This window comes from Pempheris klunzingeri, chromosome 1 (assembly GCF_042242105.1).
Source record: "Pempheris klunzingeri isolate RE-2024b chromosome 1, fPemKlu1.hap1, whole genome shotgun sequence".
NCBI lineage: Eukaryota > Metazoa > Chordata > Actinopteri > Acropomatiformes > Pempheridae > Pempheris > Pempheris klunzingeri.
The window spans coordinates 29,034,929-29,058,902 of record NC_092012.1 but is presented as its reverse complement, the minus strand read 5'-3'; the positions used below and the strand labels follow the sequence as shown (position 1 = coordinate 29,058,902).

Genomic DNA, 23,974 nt, shown 5'->3' with positions numbered 1-23,974 from the left:
TTCACGTCCAAGAGACATCTGATCATGTGGATGGTGGTCATAAACTTTCCACCTCCATGAGGAAAAGAATTCCTCTATGGGGCTGAGGAATGGAGTGTAAGGTCAAAGGCGAAGACTGTAAACCTGTGAAACACCACATTGTCCCCACACAACAATAAAATGTTTTGGATTAAGCCACATTTGTCCCATTTCCTCACATGGCACAGGTCTTCCATGAAGGTCATCAAGGCACTCGGTGTCCCAATTAGGCTGTAATGGGTTTTTTTAGGTTTTAAGAATAAATTTAGCAGTTTTGACAATAGTTTGCAGGGTAAATATGCTAATGTAATATACACAATGTAGCCTCTTGAAGATGCTTTTATATACTGACCATGTATTGAGACATATTTTCTTAACCCTTTCTTAATCAACCCATTAAATTAGAATGCTGATGAAGCTGCAGACCCACTGAGCATCTGAGACATGTGAACCATCACCAGACAGGACAACTATCTGAACAGCATATCAGCTTCAGTTCAGTTTTATCAGTTTTATCTGACAAGAAGCCATTCACCAAGCCAAACAACAGGAAAGCTATGATAATGCAGGACTTACTTCCTCTTCCTCCAAGGTACCTTCTCCATGCAGCGTAGAGAGTGGTGGCTGAGTACAGCATGTCTGCAAACCTTCACATAGTCTCTGTCACGGTCGATTTTCCTCTTGTTCAGCCTTGAATAACGTTAAATAAGTAAACACCATCAGGTTATTTGGAACCAAACGTGAGATACAGAAGAGTGAAACTCTTTATTTCTTTTCGTACAAGGCAGTTTATTCCTCAGATTGCAGAAAGTACAGTACAAACCTGGAATACAAAGGATTTGGACTCAGAATGCAAGACAGCTATATTTCTTCTGGCAATAGTTTTTAAGCTTTAATGCTCCACTTCCCCTGATGGTTTGGGATATTCCTAATCAGTCCGTAAAGCATGGAAGTCACTCAGAGTCTCTTCTTATGGATTAAAGATGGGATCGTATGCCATTAACTACATTCTATCAGTGAAACCTCTGCCAGCCTGGATCACACCTGTGCAGGCCCTTCCCCAGTACTCTATTATACAGAAACTGTCTCTAAAACTCAATTCAATAAAAACTCTAGTTGCATATGCTCTAGTGTGCACAGGTCAAGATGGTCTTCTACCTCTTTTACTGTATGTTTGCGTGCTTGAATAAACTTGCTTTATGATCACCAGTGCTTCATGTTTTCTACAATTAAAATGAATGCACGTAGGTTATGAGTAATGTATGTACTTTAAATAAAATAAGCACATTTAGGTTTCGTGCCTTAACAGGGTGCAGAACCCCACGTGTGCTCTCTGCACATATGTGCCTTACATATAATCACACCACCTTCTCATATTTTGCAAGTGCCTCAAAAGTGTTTGGTGATGACTTTTCCATAACACACCATCGCTCATTGTGATACTTCCAAAATGGTCTTCTTCTATAACACGATGTCAGAGTGGGCTATTTTATCAGCTAGATTTAACCACTGTCTATATTGGGGACGCACACAGTGAATTAGGTTGCCAGGTTCCATAGCAATGGATTTGGATTTTGGGTACATTCACAGCCAATTTTCAAGCACCATCTGTATCTGTGTCTGTATCTGTATCTGTATCTGTATCGACACATGCATGATCATCACCTATCAAAGGCTTTATTGAAAGCACTGCAGCCAGAGTTCCTTTCCTGCACTTCATTTGCCCAATGAGAGGTTTTTGGTGATCAGTTTTGGAATTTGTTAAACTGAGTTGGCAGAGTAAACTGAAAACATGAACATCAAGCCATTTGTACAACTACAAGGGCGCACATTTGATTGCCCTGATGGCTACCTACAACCCCAGATACAGGTTTAAAATGCTGGATGTAGGGAGATATGAACAGGCAAGTGATGGGGGCATCTCCATGGAGAGCAGATTTGGTTTCATGTTGCTTCAACACAAACTAAGACTGCCCCCAACAGCCAATATTCTTGGAGAAGGAGTCATGTAATCCTTAGTGATACTACACAACAATCTCATTCGTCCCTTTGCAAGTATGTCAAGGACTTTGAATTCAATGACAATTATTTTTAAGCGATTTATATATCCCTCTAAATCTATCATGATAATGATTTTCCATTTATCAATACTTTGTAAGTTTCACATTTTGCTGAATAGGGATGAACAGATGGATGATTAAGGAACCCACTTTTAATTTTGGTGGTGCGGTGGATCAACAATTAGAATTTCTGCCTGACAAAGCAGTGAACGTTGTCAAAGCTTGTATCACTCTGCACAACCTCCTGGCCTTCACTGCTGACGCCAACACACCTGGGAGCAAATACATCCCTGCTGAGTGTGCAGACTCAGACACTACAGGGTTACTGAAAGAAGGCAAGTGGTGAATAATGGAGGCAGGGGACACAACATGTTTTGAAACCTCTCAATCCTCTTTACCTTTCAAGGTATCTGTATCTGGCAGGATAGGCAAACCTGGCAAATCCAAACATGTATTCCGGGTGAACTGGGATGTTGGTGGAGTCCGTATGGTGTCCAATTTCCACCTGTGGAAGAATTTTTCACGCAGAAGGTCAGGGACCTATATTCAGAGTGGGTTATGCTAAAAGTCTCCAGTGAAGAGGTGGCTGCTAGGATCTGTGGTTAGAAGACCATCGGTGCCTGTCGCCCCAGTAACCTGAGAACCTGCCCATGGACATCAGAGCTGAAGGAAACTGTCAAGTTGAAGAAGGAGGCCTTTTGGGCTTGGTTGGCCGAGGGGTGTCTTGAAGCAGCAGACAGGTAGTGGGAGGTACTGTAAAAGGTACTGTAGCTTCATCAGTTACCAAGACAAAAACCCTTTCAGTTGGCCTAAAGGAAGTTTTGACAAAGCCCAAACAAAGGGCTTGGCTGACAGTTCAGTGGCTGTACGAGGTGGCTTGGCTCAGCCTTTTAGGTAGGGTGAGGAGATTGGACATCCAGAGGTAACCTGGAATAGAGCTGGTGCTTCCTCCCATTGAGAGAAGCCAGTTGTGATGGTTCTGGCATCTGATTAGGATTCTTCCTGGGTGCCTTCCCTCTGGGCATGACCCTGTGGTAGACCCAGATCTTTCTGGAGGGACTATATGATATCATTTGGCGTGGGAATGCCCCAGGATCCCCGGTGAGGGCTAGATTGGAGAGATTGATGTCAGGAATACTTTGCTAGCCTGCTGCCCCCATGACCCAACTGCGGATAAGCGGAAGAAGATGGATGGATGGATATTCTTTTGCCTTATTATTTCAATATACTCTATCCCTCTCAATCCAACGTATTCTATCACCCCCGAGCTTTGCTGACAATAGTACATTGATTTAACGTTCCCTGTCTCTTCTCAAATCAACATGCTCTGACAATCAATCAATCCTGTGAAAACAGCACACAGATAAATCCCATTCAGAGCTCACTCAATTCAATCCAAGCCATTCAATCTTACACACACACACACACACACACACACACACAGAGGTTTGGCTAAAAACAGCACAGAAGTTCATCTGGAAATGGCCCAAACTCAGCCAGCCCCTGGTGTCCTCATGTCTTCTACTCAGCACTGCCAGCCCTCTCAGCTCTTCTGGGAGGCAACACATCTCTCCCACACATGCATACCTTTGCCCCAAGGTGCTATACACTTAGAAAAATATAATCTCCACACCCCAAGGCAATCTATGTTTACCATGTCAATCAATATATTGTTCAAGTCTGTATCTAGGTTTGGCTCCATTTCAGGGCGTCACTCATTAAATGCTAACACCACCGGCACAGAGGAGGAGAAGATGCAACACTATGAAATCAGTAGAATTTAGAAATGTTTCTGCTTACAGTACCTTATTGCACTTTGGTGGCACTTGTGTTGCAAATCTCCAGCCTCCCTCAGTAGCTGCAGCTGTAGTGGCATGATGTTGCAGTTTTGGCTGGCTTGCCAAATGTTGTGGTTGACTTTCCTTCCTCTTCTTCAACCTTCACTTACCTTAGATAAGTAACTACTATGAATCAAATATGAATATACTTGAATATACTTTCTCATCATTAGTGCTTCATGTTTTCTATTATCAAACAAATACATTGGTATGCAAGTAATGAGTGTACTGTGTTTAATTCAGGATCTAGGTTATACTATTTTCTTTAACATGGCATCACTTCTTACCGTCATTGCCAAACAAACGCCAAACAAACATTTACATTCAGCTTTAGCCCGATCATTCAGACTGAGATTTTCCATTAGTGGGTGAAAGGGTCAGTGATTCATTTAGCTAGTTAACATAATCAGATAGTTAGCATGTGCCTCTTGCGTCAATCTTGCGCAAGAGGCGCTCGTCACATTTTCATCAGCTTTTGCAGGACTTGCACACCAAGTCACACTCACACTGCTTTCATCCATTACATGTCACATGACAGCTGAACACAGATGAAAAACTACTTTCAGCTTCTTTGCAAATGACAGTCCTACTGCTTTCAGTGCCTTCACATCAACGCTTCAACCGAGGTTTACTCATCAAACAACAGTTGAGCTAATTTACACTTCAACTGACATTTCAGCTGCTGTGAATGCTGACATACCAAGCTCAACTTCAACTCATAAATCACAATTCCAACCATCTCCAACTATCTGTTTCTTCCATAAATTTAACAACTTAACAGCAGATGAGCCATCAGTTGAAGAAGAATGTGTGGAGGGAAAACAGAGGGAGGCATGAGGCAGCAGAGCCAAGAGAGAGTAGTGACACACGCAGAAGCCAGTGACTTAAACCTGATGTCTGTTGTGCAGCAGCCAGTTCACGACAGAATACAGCTCGTAATCACACGTTCCTCAATCAACAAGTGACTGTCCTGTGTCTGCTTCTATAACTTTGTCTTTTGTTGGATATTGTCTGTCATTGAAGTCAAATAATAATAATAAGATTGGCACCAACTGCAGCATCTGTGGACTAAAGCTGCCAATAATTAATTTCATTTTTGATTGTATAATGTGCTCATAATATATCACAGCATACATCCAGAGCAGCAGATGTGTATATATGTTTCTCACATGCTGGGTCACCATTACAGTTCTACACAGGGAGATAATGTTGATATTAGATACGATTGAACTTGTGAATTCATTGTTCCTTGTTGGGATGGAAACCCACAAAATTTAAATCATTTAACGCTCTGATCCTAGGGTGAAGCTCTGAGTATAAATATATACTGTATAGTGTCTGACAAATGCCAGCAACACAGCATGGTATGTTGCTTGTGCATCTATTGGAGTCTGCTGATGTGTGTCATCCCGTCTCTGAAGCAGCAGACAGGCAGGGGGAACCTTGAACCTTTCAATGACAGTTTGATCTCTGAGTTCCTCAAAGGTTCCTCAGAAGTTCAAGCAGGAACTTGGTTAGTTCAGACTGTTTCTGATTTCCTCTCAGCTTAGTTTTCTCTGCCCATTAATCCACACTGTTCGGAGTTCTGACACAAATAAGAGGAAGATGATCAAACTAGAATTCATGAATAAACATCATCTTCCTATTTGAAAAATGGGGTAGCTGTTTACACTGAAGGAGAGCGGAGTTTATGAGTCAAGAAAAATCAAGAAAATATGTATGAGGTAATATGAGTATGAAATGTTTTTTGTTGCTGTCACCTTTGTGTTTTCTCCTGTCTGTGTACTGGTACCACAGATCTGTTTCATTTTTATTTATTCAAAAACCAAATAATATTTGTCCAGGAGTATTTTCTTAGATAGATTTAGATTTTCAAGGGTTCACTTTTACTAAGTGGTTCCCAATCTGGGGTTTGGATCTCCCTTTAGGTCACAAGATAAGTGTTGGTGAGAGGATTCACAAGGTAGGAAACAAGGGAAAAAATTACTTCTTCTACGCAAAATTATGTTATATTATCCTCTGATGTTTCTCTAAACTTTTCTTTTTTTCTTGTGAAATATTGGTTTTACTTACCAAAGTCTATAAAAATAATTCAACACAATCTTTCTCTACCTCAACTGTTCATAACTCATACACACATACAACCGGTCATGGGGTCACAAGTGGCATCCTTTCATTCTTAAGGGCCCTGAGTCAAAAGGGCTGCTTTTACTGATACATCTGGCCACAGTGGAGGTTGAAGGATGCTGATGTCAGCAGGCCGGTCTGTCTGTGTATCCATCAACAGTTTGGTTTGAGTGATGCTGTATCTCAACAAAAACTGGCCACATTACCATGTATTCTTATGGATGGTCATATGTGTCAAAACCACATAGGAACATTTCTTTGGTTTGTGAAGTCATCCTCAAAACTAATTGCCAAATTTCAATGAGGGTTTCCTCACAGGATGACTCCTAATGTTATCATGGTTATCTCCCAACCCTGTCTGTGGTGTCGCCAGGACTCTCTCCACTGCGTACGGAGCACATTAAGCACAGAACTGCTTAGCTTTTGTCAGTGTACGTGTATTGATGTGGTCTGATGTTTATTCACTGAGCTTTATTGTTTTCTCTTTTCATAATTAGATTATTGGCTAGTTGGCTCTGTCACACTGCTAAGATGATGTTAGTTATGCTTCACATAGACGCGGTGTCTTGCATGCAAACTAACCATGGCACTAACCTGGCGCCACTATCCTACACGGATCACGTTTCTATAGTTGTAGTTGGCCTTAAACATAGCACACATGGTGGAGAAGAAGCTCAAAGCTCCTGCTTCACATCCTATTTGTTTCCCATATAACACGTGTGTTCATGCTCGTGCAAGTGGAACATACAGGGAGAAAAACACATACACACATACAAGTATATACAGTAGTTAGATTACATATTGTGTTTTATTCTCTATGTTTGAAATAATGTTGGATAAGAGTGCTTCTACTATTTAGAGCTCTAAAACCCTCTCTTGATATGGTATTTTTGGTTGTAGTTATCAAATGGCTAATTAATCAGAAGTCCAAATTGGTATTTTAGTATATTTTATGAGATCTAACTATCTTTTCCCTTCTTTAATTTTTAATGCTGCTTCACTGTAATCTTCTTTAATAAAGACCTTGAACTTGAAACTAGTTTGAATGCAACATGAAATGAACGTGTGTGTGCGGTTGTTCTTTTAAAGAAGTTTTGTGTGCATAATGTTGTGGTGAAAAACAACTTAAATCTGCAATCAGAGTTAGAGTGTGACTAAAGGGGATCAGAGCTGGGAGGATGGGAGACAAAGTCGGGGAGGCTGGAAGGCTGGGTTATGAAATAAACAACACCCCCTCAGAGCAGGACAATGCCTCTGTTGTTTACCACAGTTGCTTCTGGTTCAATGTCTCAAGGAGATTTGGCTCGCTCAGAGAAGACTCTGCACAACACTGATCACTTCCACACCTTACTGTGTGTGTGTGTGTGTGTGTGTACTGGCATGTGTGGCTGCTTTTCATGATAATGATGATGTCTTTAGGACTTTCAGCAATGACAAACAAAGTCTGAAGGAGAGCAGAGGATATATATATTTAGCTCCAGTCGATACCTTCCATCGCATCAACTCTTCTTGTCTGTAACTGAACCTGGAAAATGTGTGGGCATAGTGAAAGAATCAAGTTTCATCTTATCTCAGTGACCTGCCTTATTCTTTCCTGTTTCAAGATCTAGAAACTCTTAAATTCTGTTTACTCTGGTAACACTGCCCACTGATCTTTTTCAAGTCTAAAAATAATAGTCTATGGAAAAATTCTAATATATTCCAAAGCCTATCTGCAGCTAACTTTACTTGTTTATTTAACATTATGTGCTTCAACAATCCAAGTTAAGTTAATTCAGTAAGTATCTTCTGAAGTTGCTGTTTTTTCTTTTCCCCCTTTGTGTTACTGTCCCTCCACCACAAACTCACCATCGGAAACTCTGTTCATGGAAACATCGTCTACGTGGCCAATGAATGTGTACTTATCCTCTGAAGTTTCAAAACTGTCTTTACACAGAACTCCCCCTCTTATATTGATTTATTATTCAGATTATGTTATTAGATTGCTCTAACTTAGCCGCTGCTGATTTAAACGGCACTTTAATGCTGTAACTGTAGGAAACTTTAATTAGGAGTTTGTTCATTTTAATTATACTACATGCTTTTGGTTAGTTTAATCCAGGCCCGGAGCACATGGAGAGACACTGAGCTTTATAGTTTTCAGCAACTTTTACATTCTCTAATTAAAAACTTAAACAAATGTTTTTTTTATCAGTATGTTTTAGATCCAGCACTTAATTAAACTGAATAAATACAATTTAAATACTACTACTACTGACTTAGCCTGTAAGAATGCATCATATTTTATGAGTTCATCAGTTATGCAGTGGAGAAGAAAAAGCAAAGTAAATGTATAAAGTAGAATGAAATGGAAATATTCCTCAGACCTGTAGGTGAGTGCAGCACTTGGACGCTCGTCGCTTGTACTGTATGTGGCGTCATTCTCCAGATGTTGTCGTGCCCCTCCTGCTGCTCAGGCTGTTTCTCAGACCGCTTCGTGCCCGGCCCATGTAGCTCCTAAATGACAGGACCGGGCAGAGCCAGCGTTGTGGGGCTGAAACCAGGATTAGGCCTTACTTATTGGCAGCGTACTGTCGGTGATCAGCGCTACACTCCTGTACCCAGGAGACTATTTGGAGGGCATGTTTCAAGAGATTGGTTCCAGATAAAAGTAACCCCCTCAGTCAGAAATAGACTCAAACACCTCCAGATCCCGTCAGGAAGCCCCCAAATTGTTTTCAGCTCAGTTTGCCTTCAGGAAACGACAGCATTACGTCTAATGAAAACATTGTGTGGCTGGACAAGCCAGCACAGGAAGACTGAGCTGCTCCATCTCCTCAGCAGTTTGCCTGCCCAGGATTACTGCCCAGCACCACATTAATATGCATTTGATTTTTGTTGTCTCCAACAAAAGATTAGAGCCTGAGTCTGTGTGCCAGAAGTGGCCTTCAGGCAGAGTTTGTGACAGATGTGGAGTGTTTGGCTGATTTTAATTCACATATGGCAAATATGATTATCAGATCAGCTCTCAGCTAGTGATGGCCCAAGATGTTTTTGAGAGTCTGCAGACTTTCTTTGATCTGTAGCCTTCAGTGCAGGCGGATCCATCATCACTCAGCACTTCTCAGTATCACTCCGTTCATTCCAACATGGTCTGTTGCTGCAGCGGCCGACACCACCCAAGCCTCCTCCTCCATATGCGCCAGGCTTTTGTTATTTAAGATTTAATTCTCACCTAATTTCCATGCTAGTGTTTAAGCTCGATTGCATGTGTTTAAGGAGGCGTTAGCTCACCAGCAGAATCCTCTACGCTGCTTGGAGTCTTATAGAGCCCTTCAATTCCCTCCGCTAGATCTAAGTGTACGACCATGTGCTGTAAGTGGCCAATTCATTGACATTAGCCTCTCTGACTGAGAGGCAATTTCATTTTCTCATGTAATCTATCTCCAAATAAGGGTTTTTCATCAATTTTTACTGTCCAGTGACATCAGCCTCTTTACTGCTGTGGTCGAAGACAGAAAACAGGTTAATCTGAAGCTGAACTATGAATCAGTTTCTGCACCGAGCATCTACAGCCAGAGAAATGTAAACCAGAGGAAGTATAATTCCACCATTAACATTAACTTGAAATACTTGAAGACAGCTTTGGAAAGAATAAAAAAATGTGATGGAATTAAAAATGTTCCTTTAAATTAGAATCACATTCACATCCATCACATCCAACACCCAAATACATTCAAGTTGGTTGTTTTATATAACTGTTGGTCTGTTGTTGGTTATATGGGACATCAACACAGAACAAGGCAGCAGGTCTGTGTTAGAGAGCAGCAATCAGTACAAAGCACACTTTGTTCTAATAGAGCACATCAAGCAGACGGTTGATTTTAAGGGAGAACAATGGGGCCAAAATTTAGTTAAATCCTTATGCATGTTATCTGTCTTGGAGCTAGGAGGACACAGTAAGTATGCGTTAAATGAGAAAAACCCCCACACCTTTAGATAACTCCTCAGTTAGCTTTGAGCAAGCACATTTCCAACAATATCAGTGTTCCTTCAACATTATGTAAACAGAGGGATGAGCCATCTATCTATGGATAATGGGACATAACTGCACCTCTCTCTGCCTGTCACTGATACTGGCTGGCAGTGATGTTGTAGCACAGCAGGGAGTTTTAATGGAACCCTCTGTGGTCTCATCTGGCTCCTATCAGTCTGATCAGAGTAGCAGATACGGCCGTCTGCTTTCTGTCTGCTTTCACTTCCACATCCCGCTGTGTTCTCTTCACGCTCTGCCCTGTGTGCTTAAAAGTTTCACTGATAAAAGACAAAGCTCTCCTGATTGGAATCTGGAGGATTTAAACAGATCCCCAGCTCTTCAGTGATTGAACAAACAATGACTATACAGAAAGGCTTGACACTCCAGGATGGATGCATATTTGCAGTCTTCAGTGTACACAGGCTTTGACTCTGACATCACCTGCAGTCTATAGCAGTCAGGTATCAGCGTTGCCCTTTCAGATATCTAATATTTGTTCTAGAAGTTATAGAACCGATTAGTGACACTTCTCCTGTCCACTACGACACTGTATCACACATTAAGCACCACTAAAAAATTATTTATTAAGAGAATAAATGTGTCGCATATACTTCTGAAAAACATGTTTCAGCATCATCACGTCAGCCACAAGTACGATGCAGGTATCGGGCGGTTTTTAAGGTAATATATGAGTAGCTACAAGGCTGGCTTCGGTCTAGCCAGGGGTGCCCAGAAGTGGCGTGGCACCCCCACCACCACTGGACTCATACACAGCATGTATCATACAAGAGGTGAAATGTCAGAGGCCCCGCTGTCTCCATGTGTGTCTTTAAAAACTGACCGGTATGTCCATAAAGCAGCCACTTACTGTGTGTGTGTGTGTGTGTGTGTGTGAGAGACGCAGATGATAATCCCTAAAGTGAGTGTGCGGTCAGCAGAACGAGAACATTGTTACTGGTTTGCTGGATTTGCTGGCCCGGATTTCCAACCCTGGTACAGATAATTATTGAGTGAGCAGAAAAATAGACACCACTGTACAGTGTAATTTAATGTATTACAGCAGTTGGAAATAGAAGTAATAAACACTGTCTTTGAGAAACTTGTCATTTGAGATGGTTGTGGATGTTATGCAGGACAGCTTGACAGGTCTTTTCAATATTTTGGCACCTCCATATATGTTAATGAGGTATACAGACACACAGTCATGTTCTCAGATGAACTGTCCAATTAGAAACAGTAACTACGCCAAAGTGCTTTATTTATTAGCATTTATAACAAAGTCTTTAATAATAAATGGCCATCTGCCATTGCTACCAAACATTTGTAGAATTGTTCTATGCGTGTTTCTTCATGCCGACATCATAAAACATAATGACATCGACAATTGCAATTGGCATGTCTTTTGTGAAATAAATGCGGTGTCGACAAACCTCTCTTACACCCAGACAAGACTGCACATGAAATGTCATGATACACAGATGATCTTCCATTTTCATCAGAAATGATCCGTCATTGTCAATTCCCGCTATTACTGTAGTAAGTGTGTAAAAAGGAAAATAACTGACCAAATAAACACGTTCACCCATTAAAGAGCTGCAGTAATGACAATTATCTCTTGTCCAACACCGTTATAATAAACGTGTGTATGTGCACTCATATCCAAAGTAGGTGTGAAGAGAAGAATTGAGGATGATCACAGTCAATCAAACATCAGCTTCAAAGTCGGGATCAGTTGGAGCACAGGGCTGTGGCTGTGATGACCTCCCCCCCCTCCTTCCCTGTCTGCCCCGCAGCAGACACAAAAGCAAAGTGTTGACTTATCCCAGCATTTGCTTTGGAGGCCCCGTTTTATTGTCGCTGCAGGGGCTTCCGTCTCAAAGACAGGGATCACACACACAGATCACACAACCACCGATGAGATTCCACTAAGCGGCTTCAGGGTTACTGTTCGCAGCCCTTCAGCATTTACTTGCAGCTACTGAATGAAATGTATTGCTGTTGATAAGTTAGTGACGTTTTAATTAATTTCACAATCGCAATTTCTGGGAAGCCTTCGTGGTTTGAGCCTGTTGTGAAATGAGTCTTTTCAAGGAGTTATGAATACTAGCACAGGAATGTCCCCAAAGCTAGATTACTGACGAGGGAAAGCAGGGAAAGCTCCAGACCCAACACTCTGAAGACACCGTGTCACCATTTGGGCTGGGTATCACTTAAAAAACACATTACCAGTGCCAGTGCCATTACACTTAAAGGGATACCGATAGCAATGTAGTACTTCATTCAATACCTTTTCTCCAAGATCGATGAGGGGCTTTATCATGTTACTCATATTCCCAATTTCCTCGCATTAAATCGAAGAACGCTTATTGGTAATTGGCTGTGAGCAACACCTTACAGTAATTCTTAGATCTGTGATCAGATACATGTAGTGTTTGACTGGAAAAGTTTCCATCCTACCTGGTCGATACCTTAAATGGTGCTGATAGATGATCACCACTTAGGCACAAGCTAAAACTGAAACAATGAAGGTTATAAGGTGACTCCTGCATTTACCTGTTGTTCCTATAGTGCCCATCATCCTGTCAAGTATAACTGAGAATGTAATCAGCTGAGAAAAATACCACAAAAAGCAGCAAAATTGATACTTTTCCCCCCATTTTATTTTTAAATAGAAAACCTTGCCCAGCTGGACAGAGTTGAAAGAACAAAAATGACAAAAAAAAGTCAAAGAAAATAAAAAAAACACTATGATTCATTCTGTTACATCAGTCTTAAAAATCAGCCATTCATGTTGTAATGCTGACAGAGGAGCATTAACTCAATGGGAGTGCTACGGCGTACAGTACCTGCCAATAAGCAACACAGACAGGAGCAGGACAGTGGCCTGCCACGAGGAAATGTTCTGCCCTCAAACCTGTAACACAGGACCAGACAATGTGGGTTTTCACATCACAGCTCAATGTAATCAGCACTGATGCCACACCTCTGTAGACTGGGACCAGCCACAACACTTTTTATTTCAACATAAAAGAACGTAATTTATAAAAAGAGACAGTGATGTGTGACTTGAGCTGGCCGACCAGGGAGTCGCTCAAATTTCAACCCACTGGAAAAAAGGCCAGACTGGTTCCCACTTCACCCATCAGAAAGGCCTGGGATAGAGAGCTTTTGTGTTTACTCTTCATTATACAGCCAGTTTCATGTTTGTGCCTGCAAAACACCACCCACACATGCACACACACATGCACACACACATGCGCCCACACATGCACACACATGCACACACATGCACACACACACGCACACACGCACACACACACACGCAAACACAGGCAACATGATACCTAAAGCAGACTGTGCAAAACTCTTTGGTGATAATGAGTTTAAGAAAAGGAACATAAAAAAAAAAAAAAAAACACTATCCCAAATCTGACACGGTTATACAATCTTTCCAATATACATATTTCAACAGTCAGAGAGTAGAAAATGGAGCCTGTAAATTCAATAAATTAGACAGCAAAAGATGAATTGCAGATATAAAATCCAGCAGTTGGGTTCACAGAAATTAATAATAAAGTGTAATACAAAAAAATCCTGGAGAAACAGTAACAGTGTTGTGTCATATTACCAAAACCTAAGAAGCGAATGGAAAGGAAAACCACTGTAAATCAAAGAAATCAAATTAAATGGCCCTTAGTAATCATTGAGATTGCTGTGATTTAAGTTTTCATTGATGACATGTTCAGAATCAGTCTTTTGTAAACATTTACAATCAAGAGTTAAGTTATGTTTCGAGCACTGCTGGTCTGAGAGTACATGGACACCAGTCTGTTTTCTGTGCACGAGACAAATTGAATATTTAAGGACCATGACGGCGTACGCGAGGTACACATTAATAACCCCGGCTTCCCCTTCTCCCACTGTCCTGACAGAGAACATGTAACAGGCTACAGGAGCGTCAGGCCCCTGCTGTAATCAGGCTCACACAAGAATATTGGTCAATATTCCATCTATCATTAATCCAAACACATACTTCCATACTAGAGCCCAGACTGTATCTATGAATTGTTCATCATGGCGGTTCTGTATATTTTCTTTTTTAAAAAAAAGACATATTTTCAAAATATATCCATGTAGTCTTTCATTTCAGTAAAAAATAAATTAGGTAGTGAAAACACCACTAAGAGGAAGAAGTGAGAACAGACCGGGTTCAGGTTCAGTTTGTGACAGTCTGCAGCCCGGCTTTTCTCACGCTGTCCTAACTGAGCCGTTATTGCTGGCCAGTCTCCTGAAGCCGTGGTCGTTCTTCTCCAGCCAGAGCTCGGCCAGCTGCTGGGTGGAGCCATGCGACGAGGCTTTGGAGCCCAGGCACATCTTATATTGCTTCGCCTCCAGGTTGGGGTCACATATGACAGGGTGGTGGACGTGCACTATCCCTGTGTCTGTGCTTCTGAACAACTTAATCCCTGACTGGACAAATTTATTAAAAAGGTCCACGTCCTCTAATCCCCACCCCTGTATAGAGGTATCAAAGCCTCCAGCTCGGACCAAGTCGCCCTTGTAGACGCAAACGATCCCAAAGCCGTAGTTCCTCCACAGGCCTGTCTTGGAGGTGAAGACGTAGTGGTTGTTACTAGGGACCTTCCCAGCGTACACCACCTTGGGGTCATACTGGCTGAAGATGATGGGGAAGTACGTCTGCTCCCCCAGGGCGGTATTGGTCCGACATCGCTTGAGGAAGTCGCTGGTGAAGAGCAGATCCACGTCACAGTAGAAGAGCAGTGAATCGTTAGAGAAGTGCAAGGAACCCACTTCTAACGCCAGAGCCCTGGAGAATGAGCCAGTGACGGGCTTTATCTCCATCTCGGCCCGCGGATACTTCATGTGATACTCCCTCATCAGCTCCACCTGCTTGACCCGCTCTGTGTTGTTGTCTGTGCTGAAGAGCAGGATCAGCAGCTTGACGTTCTGGTTGGGGATCAGACAGACTCGTTCAAAGTTGGCCATGAAGCGCACAAAGATGTCGTAACGTCCCGACAGAGGTACCAAGATGTTGATTTTCTTCTCTTTTGGCTCCCTCTGGTCCTGGCCAGAGGTGGCCAGCTTGAAGGGCACCAGCATCTTGAGGGAGTTGGACAGAAATGAGAGGGAGTCTGACTCCTTGTTGATGTGGCTGGCCAGAGCTCTTGCATCCATCTCCTCCTCCTCTCTGAACTGGATCTGGCTGAAGGTTTGCTGCAGGTAGGCGTGCCTCCTCACAGGGACTGTCATGGTCTTTCCTTTGTGTTTCTTGTATAGCAGCAGCAGATCCAGCACATACTCTGCCCCGTATAAGGGATTTACCCGCCGGTAGCCGTACTGGATTTCTTTGAAATCAATGACCCGTCCCCGTGACTTGGCATTGGCATTGATCATCTCCATCACTTGCATGATGATGTCATCGAGGGCTTGCCTCTGGGAGGAATCCATCCCGCGACGGGGCGGCTGACTGTCAGACGAGGAGAACAGGTACTTCCCTGTTAGAAACTCCCACTCCAGGACCTCCTCTCTCTGCCGTGGGTGGAAGCGCATAAATGAGGGAGGCATGCCAAGCTGGAGGTCCTCTCTGCTGGGTTCAGCCGCTCCGTAGCGCCCCATCTGGACAATCTCCCGGTGGAGCTGAATGGTCCGGTGGCGCAGGTCTGCAATCTTGCGACTAAGCATATAGCTGTGTAGGCGATACTGGTAGGGAGGGTTCTTGTTGGGGTGGAGGGTAATGGCTCGATGGATCTTGCTGTTGTGAAGATCTCGTATGTAGCCCTTCTTATTTGGTTCGTAGTTCTCATAGAAGAGCTGCTGCATCTGTGAAGACAGGAGATGGATTGGAGTTAGTGCCACTGAGCATTTGGAACACTGGAGATTCATTAGTACATTAGGCCCTAAGCACACGTCCCTTTGTTATCCCTGTACAAATGACGGTAGAGGGTTGACCAGCAATTTTTGTTCACAGCTGCACTCAGAACCATGATGTTTATGAAAGCTACTCTCTAAACTCTTGACTCAAAGATTGTTTGAAAAATAGAGATGTATTCGTGGCCAATATATTTATTGCCCGATAAGTATGAAAATTCACCAGTGAGGAAGTCTGGAAGTTCATGGTCCGCTTGTTTAAGAGGCGCAGTTGATAAATTACTCAGAGATGCAAAGTCTTCTTCCAATTTCCCTGTGGTCAACTCCATGCCCGCTCTACATCTACAGGCAGTCCTCTCTACCAGCAGTGAGTCTCTTCACATGAGCAGCAGAGGAAGGAGGACAGAGGATGGGATGAATGATGTTAGCGAGTTAATTGTAAAAGGCCAGTGGTGTTAGGTGACTATTAATTAGTCAGTATGTAATTGGATTTTGGATTTGGATTTTGTAGTCAAAAACATGCTTGTCTAGAAGGAGATATGGTCTACATGAATTTACAATGAACAAATATTCTTTGATCGAGGGATGGTGACAGCCAATCTACTCAAAACTAGTGCATGTAAATACACTGAAAGTAAACCAGTAAGGAATACTCTTTGTTGTGTATTCTTTAGATACTCACTTACATGTTGTCAGCAGTGGACTATGTAGTGGGTGCTGTGCGACATAATCCTTGAGATCCTTAATTTGGATTTAGTGAATTTACTGCAGACCTGTTGGACTTTTACAAATCTACTGTTCCTCAGCTAAAAGTGTAAACATTGGGACAGCTGCTTGGGAGCAGCTGGCTGGATCTCAACCGTGGTCAAGAAGGCAGGGTTTGTGTCGTTGCCTCCCAATGAAGGGAGCATCAGAACAGCTGCAGCCCCCAGAAAGTCTAATTTCAGCGTACGGCCCTGGAATGCAGCCACAAGCCTGATCTCCTGGGAAACGCCATACAGGGAATAAGACAGGACAGGCCTGAGAGCTATGGAAAGTAATACCTGAAGCTGAATATGATCACAGGAGCTGCCTGAGTAACTCTTTGCTTTTCCTTGGCTTTAGCCCGCATTCCTCTGCACCTAAGAGGGCAGCCTGCCAATCAAAACACACTGTAACCTTGTCATTAATGGAGGGCTTGAGCCAAGCTGTGCCTTCGGAGGTGAAGGGTCAGCCTTTACATCTGAAACCAGGCCACTGCATGTGCAGCAACTGTCAGAAATTTATGTGTAGCGTTCTGTTGAGCAGAAAACACTGCCTGCAGTTTTACCTGACAGTGTTCACATAGAGACCATTTCAGACATGGAACACGTAACATTGATGGCGATGAAGTTTGGCATTCAGACATAGGTTTACTTTTACGTCACAGCTTCATTCAGACATGACTGGATATTTACTGTAAGCTACTGCATGTTTACAGACCAGGTGTGTGAGAGGAAGCCTGCAGCCTGATAGCAAGTTAGAAGAGTCTTTTCTGTTCTCTAACAGGCTGCGTCACTGGTGGATTTTAAAACCTATTTTGCCTTTGAAACCGTATCTATGCAGATCCGCCCCCCCCGTCTTTCTGTCCCTTCTTTTTGGTCCATCTGAGTTTGACATTGAATGTAACAGCTGTGAATAAAACCACTCGTTGAATGTAAATCTATTCTTTGTACATTGTAAATATTATAAAAGTGATAACGCCACTACTGGAGTATTGGAACATGTTTTCTTTCACCATTCACCAGGTGGTTGTTTGTGCTATTCCTCTCAAACTTTGAAAGAAGCTACTTTGCATTAAAAAAAAAAAAAAGATATTTAAACATCTACAAACACAATCCGGGATGTGTTATTACTGTTGTTGCATACTTCCTTTTCAGAACTCCCTCCAATAACAAAATACTGAAATAAAAAAAAATAAGCATGGCGTAAACTGCATGATAATTACAAGGTATAAAATAAGCAATGGACATTTCATTTAATGATTGTATATACTATGTGTATGTTGCTGCCACAGACTCAGGGGAACGCTGGGACGTCGTTTAGCTTGCAGTGATTCCATTTCTCCATTTTACAACAAAAATTATTCACTCTATAGTCCACCAGCACATTTTATCTGCTGCTAAAAAAAAATGCTGTTTTACAAATTGCAATGAGTAACCACTGAAACAAATTATGCCGCTGCACTGGCCTAATGCTAATATTACACATTAGATTATGCATAATGACGGTCTCACATGGCTTCACTATATAATGTTTCTGTGGGTGAATCTTTGCTCACAGTGAGCGTCAGCCTGATTTGGAACAGGTTTTATACACATCTCATCTGATAAAAATCTCCTCTACAACTCTTTCACAGGGTCTTCTACTTTATTACAATGATAATGTGCATACAAGACAATAACTGAGATAACAAGTCTCCAGTTACTGCCATATGCTTTTGTCTGCATGGGTTTTATTCTTGGGACAAAAGGTTTGAGCTATACAACAAACTGAGTAACTTCTCTCCCTTCCACACAGTATTTTTCCAGGCCGGTTCAGTTGACAGTGATGTTGGAGGAGAGCTCTGTGCCAGCTCAGACTGTATCCAGCAGGGTAACACCAGTGGTCATCAGCTGACAGCCAATTGGTCAGGATGTTTATGTCTCTCTCCTGCGGCTTCACCATCATTAGCATCCTTCCTAATTACATGACCTCTACTTTTGTGGCCACCATTGCAACTTATGACTCATTAGTGCAATTTCTTCACAGTCATTAACCTCACAACATCCCTGGCCCAACTACAGCGGTTCTCTAACAAAGGCAAGACAAAGTTAAGTCACAAGTTATTGCTGAGAGCTGAGGCCTTGTGTGCTTCATTTCACACAGCTGTTAAATAGCTGTGGGAGGTGATGATAAAATCTCAATACTGAACTTAAATAAGCTCTTTTAACACTTTAAATGGTCTGGTGCACTTATAAACTGTAAATAATTTCCACCGTTGGGTCTAGTATAAAGGGGTTTGCCTCATGCCTCTTCAAATTCACTATCCTATTGAGTAAACTAAGTTAGTAATTAATGAATGGGGAAGGACATACTATATGGGTTGTTTGAATTTATCTGAAAGAATTACGTGTTAGTTCCAAAAAGTGACAGCCCTATCAATCAGCTGACTATCTTTTTTAGCTTGGTAACACAAACACAGTTATCACAGCAGAGCAAGAGAAACAGTATTATCAAACCAACAACACAGTCAACGACAGAGGGAAAAGTTATCTGAACTGAAGGCAGATGCAAACTAGTGAGCACAGCCTGTGAGTCCATGAGAAAGGGTCTGTGCTGTGATTACATTACTGAAATGATACCATTATCCTGCAGGGGTTCAGACCCTAACTAAACACACAGCTACATGCCATAAGATCACAAATGCGCTGAGATTTATCCTCTGCAGAGAATCCCTCTCCAGCCTGGCAGCCCTCAGGACTCAGCATTGCCGGAGGAACATTGAGAGAACATTATAAACCAACGACACAAGAGACTGAACACCAGACACCAACCCAGTTTACTCTTAACATGTATCAACACACAGGAGAGGTGTGATTGCGTTTGGCTTCCTACGCTACCCCCCCACTATAAATTCTCATTTCATATTTTTCATTTAACAATCTCAGTGCTCCTTAAGATAGAATCGAATGAGTCTCCTGGGTAATTTAACCATATTATAAGTTTACGTTCTGACCATCAGGTTTAATTATCTTCTGTCTCTTATCTCCTCATCACATTATCTCTTTTCAGTCTTCTCTACCACCTGGAGCCCCACACTCCCCCACGTCACTTCTACCAAGCGACTTTGTTTACTTTGTAAAGATAGATGACACACAATCCTCATTTTCCCACCCACCTGCTGATACCACCTGTTCAATATCCACCTCTTCCTTTCCTATCCTAGCTACCTTTTCACCCCCTCCAACCTCCAAATGAGGTACTAGCAGCAAGAGTGAACCCTCTTTTAAAGAAACCCACACTCAACCCTTCTGATCTGAAGAATTACAGATCTGTCCCTCTGCTTCCATTTTATTTTTCTTCAACACCTGAACGTGCTGTCTTCACTCATTTCTCACATATCTCCACCAGAACAACCTTTTTGACCTACACGAGTCTGGCTTCAAGGCAGGCCACTCACGAGACCTGCCCTCCCTGCTGTCAAAGAGAACTCCACAGTGCTAGATTAGCATCCCCCTCCTCTCCTCATCCTGCTGGATTTTACACTGGTGTTTGACATTGCCAACCACCAGATCCTCCTCTCCACCCTCCAAGAACTGGGAGTCTAGGACGCTGTTAAAATCCCACAACAGTGACCACACTTCCAGGCTAACTTGGAGAGAGTGTCTGAACCTTGTAGCCTCACTGTTGGGGGTCCTACACAGTTATGCTATGAATTGCCTTCCTCTTTTCTCTTTACACCAAGTCACACGGCTCTGCTGATGACATTCAATTAAATCTGTCCTTTTGCTCGTCTGAAGCCCTTGTAGCAGCACAAATCTTTGCATATCTGGCTGACATTTTTTAATGGATGTTTGTGCAAAACCAGAAACTCAGCCTCAACAAGACTGAGCTGCTCTTCCTTCCAGGGAAGGCATCTCCCATTCATAATCTCTCCATTACCACTGAGAACTCTCTAGTGTGCTTCGGACTGCAAGGAACCTGGGAGTGACACAATTTAATGTAATCTTCCTTAAAGAGAAATCATATGGAGAAGTAATCAGAAGTACAGAAATGTCTCTATGCTTTCTTGTTGCAGTTGGGAATAAAAATGTTGCCATAGTTACTGACTTGACTAAGAATCTTAAACTATCAAATGTATTAGTCTAACACAAATTGGTCTTGTTGCAGCACATCACTTCATTTTGTGCCCATAGCACCAAATGTGTCACACAGACAGAGAAGCAGTCATGGTGCAGTAGTTGATCTGTGTAGCAAATTTGACAAAAGTACTGTTTTTGTTGACGAGCATCAATGCAGGGAAATAGGATGGTGGCGTATCCTGACTTGCTCACACATCAACCCACAATGACATGCATCAAGACAACATTTTTGTGTGATCTTATACTGACAGCAAGTGCATCAGACTGTACCTCAGGTTTCTACAAAGTCCGCTTAATGTCAGCAGTGACCACACAACAGAACAAAACATGAGTTTGCTGATTGGATATTTCTAACCAATGGAGTCATAAAAAGAAATGACATCAGAATTGGAGCACAAGGTTAAGGTGGACCTTTCTCAGGGGAAGATTTTCCACCATTCAGTTGTCTCTTAATGTCAGTTTTTGATAAGTGACAAAATCACATTCAAGCATTAAAGAAAGACTGTCACTTTCAGTGGACACTGCAAACAATCTTAGACATAAAGATCAGTTTTGAGTTTACTTCAGTTTTTCATTGGTGATACTATGCTGCCTTAGAAATGACAGAAACAGAAATGTTCTCAAGTCTGAGAAAATAACCCCTGATGAAGTCACAGTGATGTCGTCACGCTTCTCTCAGTTCGAATTTGGAGACAGAAATTGTTACAGAAAACCTGCATTATTTGGATTTTGAAAGATTTGGGCATTTAATCGCCAGAACTAATGAAAAGATGTGATTGAGTCGACTAATGGTAAATATTGTGATTTGGGACGTTGATGCATATTGAGGACTAAAGATCAGGGCATTATGCTTTATCCTCCATTGATTTTGACCATTCTTAATCTGTCTCCTGTGAGTCCCCAACATTTTTTGAAGTGTAGCACTAAATTGCTGAAAAACTTATTTAACATAAATAGCAAAAGATACTCCCGTCATACAGCAGAGTAAATGCATGCTAGCAGAAACCCATCAGCACAACAGACTGTGTGCATGCTTGTGTGTTTACAGATGTAGGCTTGTGTGTGTGATGCTGACAGGCTTGGAGCAGCAAGAGGAGCATGTGTGGGCAGTGGAAGTGAAGCCTGAGGCTCAGTCAGAGCAACATGGCTGCTGCTCTGGCTGGGTTTAATCTGCAGGACAATAGGCAGTGCCTGCCTCTGAGTGGGCCATGCAAATCTAATTGGAGACGGCATTATGCTGCTGTAATTGGCTCTTTTGTAAATGAGGGTGGTCTGTCTAAACTAATTTCTCAACTCAGGGAAAAACCTCTCACACCTTAGACAACTCCACAATAGGTCTGGTATTGAAGTGTGTGATGGGAGGTGGTTGTGCTATCAACAGCATCATGATACCAGACGACTTCATCAATATTTGCCGTCTAACCGGTGGACTGTTGGCGAGTGAGTCCGCACTGAGCTGTGGATTGTAAAGCTGAGATCTTCACTGGTCTGAGCGTGTTTCATCACATCAGAGGTAGGCTGACGTCCTCTGACTGCCCCTCAGCAACTGCATAATGAAACCTACAGATTCTTAGTGGTACTTTGAAGGACTGTCCATGTAAATGTTGACAAGCAGAACTTGAATATGATTGATCTTTTGAGGAATTTCTGATAAATTCTGGGTGACCACTATCCTGTGATTAGAATGCACTGACTGAAGAAGTGATGAGATGCCAACCATTGCAGATTGAATGTTGAAACATATCCTGGTGCCACACACTGAGACTAAGACAAAAACGGTTCCCACTGGCAGGATGTGTGGAAATTGAGGACGGCTGAACTTGCAAATGTTCCCTGGCAGACAGGATAATCTTATTTTGATTCCCAAAGATGTTTTCTACTCCACTCAGCTACAAATATGGACAAGCAAAGATTATGATGATCATAAGAGGTGGGTATACTCTAAATCTTTACACTAAAGGGATATTGGAGATTTTCATGGCAGTGTGAAATACAAAATAAATTACTAAGACTGAAAAGTCACGGCTTGAATTTTCCTGCTTTTTCTCTGCAAAGCCTCATCTAAAAACTGTTGGTCTAAAACTGTGTGGCTCCAGCACAAACCAATTACAGACTTTATAACTTTTCCAGCTGTTATTCCATGTCTGTTGGTGTTTCAACAATAAAATGTATTTATATTTCTATGTGAAACATTTCCAGTAACATTCTGTGACACCAACAATAGATACTGTCTGCGGGGTCAAGGATTTGCAGTTGAGGAACTGTGCAGAAACGCCTTACTCTAGTCTTTCTGATGACAGGATGGCCAATCCAGTTCCAATCATAAACAAATGAGGAGTCAGATTAGTTTAAACAACAGTAAGAAGACAGAATAATGCCCATTAAGGCATGTAAAAGCCTCTGGCGAGAGGAGAGATTCCGTAGAAATGACTGATGAGTCAGCAGAGGAACTGTAGAGACAGTGAGGGTAGTGGCCTCGATTCATTTGATGAAGTACCAAATAAAGACAAGGTGCAGTTTGAACAGGACCAGGTCAGGATATTAGACAGACGGGCGGCAGGATATGAGAACAGAACAACAGACTTAGTACTGCCAAACAATGAGGAGAGAAGAAAATGTACCCTAATTGGGCAAACCCTACAAATATTTCTCTATACTTTTAAGCAGTAGAGTGAAAAAAAAAAAGATACTAAAAGCATAAATGAAGACTAAAGACTAAATTGAATAAAACAGTAACAACATCTATAATTTCTATTAATCCAATACATGAATACAAAGCACACTGCTTGAAAAATGAAACCTTTTCCTTTCCTGTATGCTTAAATAACATCACCAGGGTTACTGGCTACAAACTGCTAAAACAGAGACATTCCAGTTCCAACATTATTTTCCTGTTCGCTCAGTTGGAAACTGACCAAATAAAAAAAACAAACATGCTGACAGATGTTTATCTTTTTCAAACTGCTTTTCCAGAACATAGCAGCAGTGTGAGTAAGCAGGCTGTGCTGTTATTACGGAGAAATGGCCACAAGGATACGACGCAAGCACTGACATGTTCCTATTGGTGTGCAGTGCAATGCAACCAGCAGTATCTGACTTCTAACAGCACTCTAACCAACGTTATGCAACCCCGTCGCAGTACGCCGCACTGCATCCATCTACCCA

General features: G+C 42.1%; 1 protein-coding gene across 1 annotated transcript in view; it reads right to left on the bottom strand.

Moving 5' to 3' along the window:
* Nucleotides 1-12,721: 12,721 nt before the first annotated feature.
* The window catches only part of chsy1 (chondroitin sulfate synthase 1), a 57,437-nt gene continuing 46,184 nt past the window's right edge, over nt 12,722-23,974 (bottom strand). The window contains exon 3 of the mRNA XM_070829356.1: nt 12,722-15,899. Coding sequence (XP_070685457.1) covers nt 14,307-15,899 — 1,593 coding nt within the window. The 3' untranslated portion in view covers nt 12,722-14,306. The remainder of the gene's footprint in view (nt 15,900-23,974) is intronic.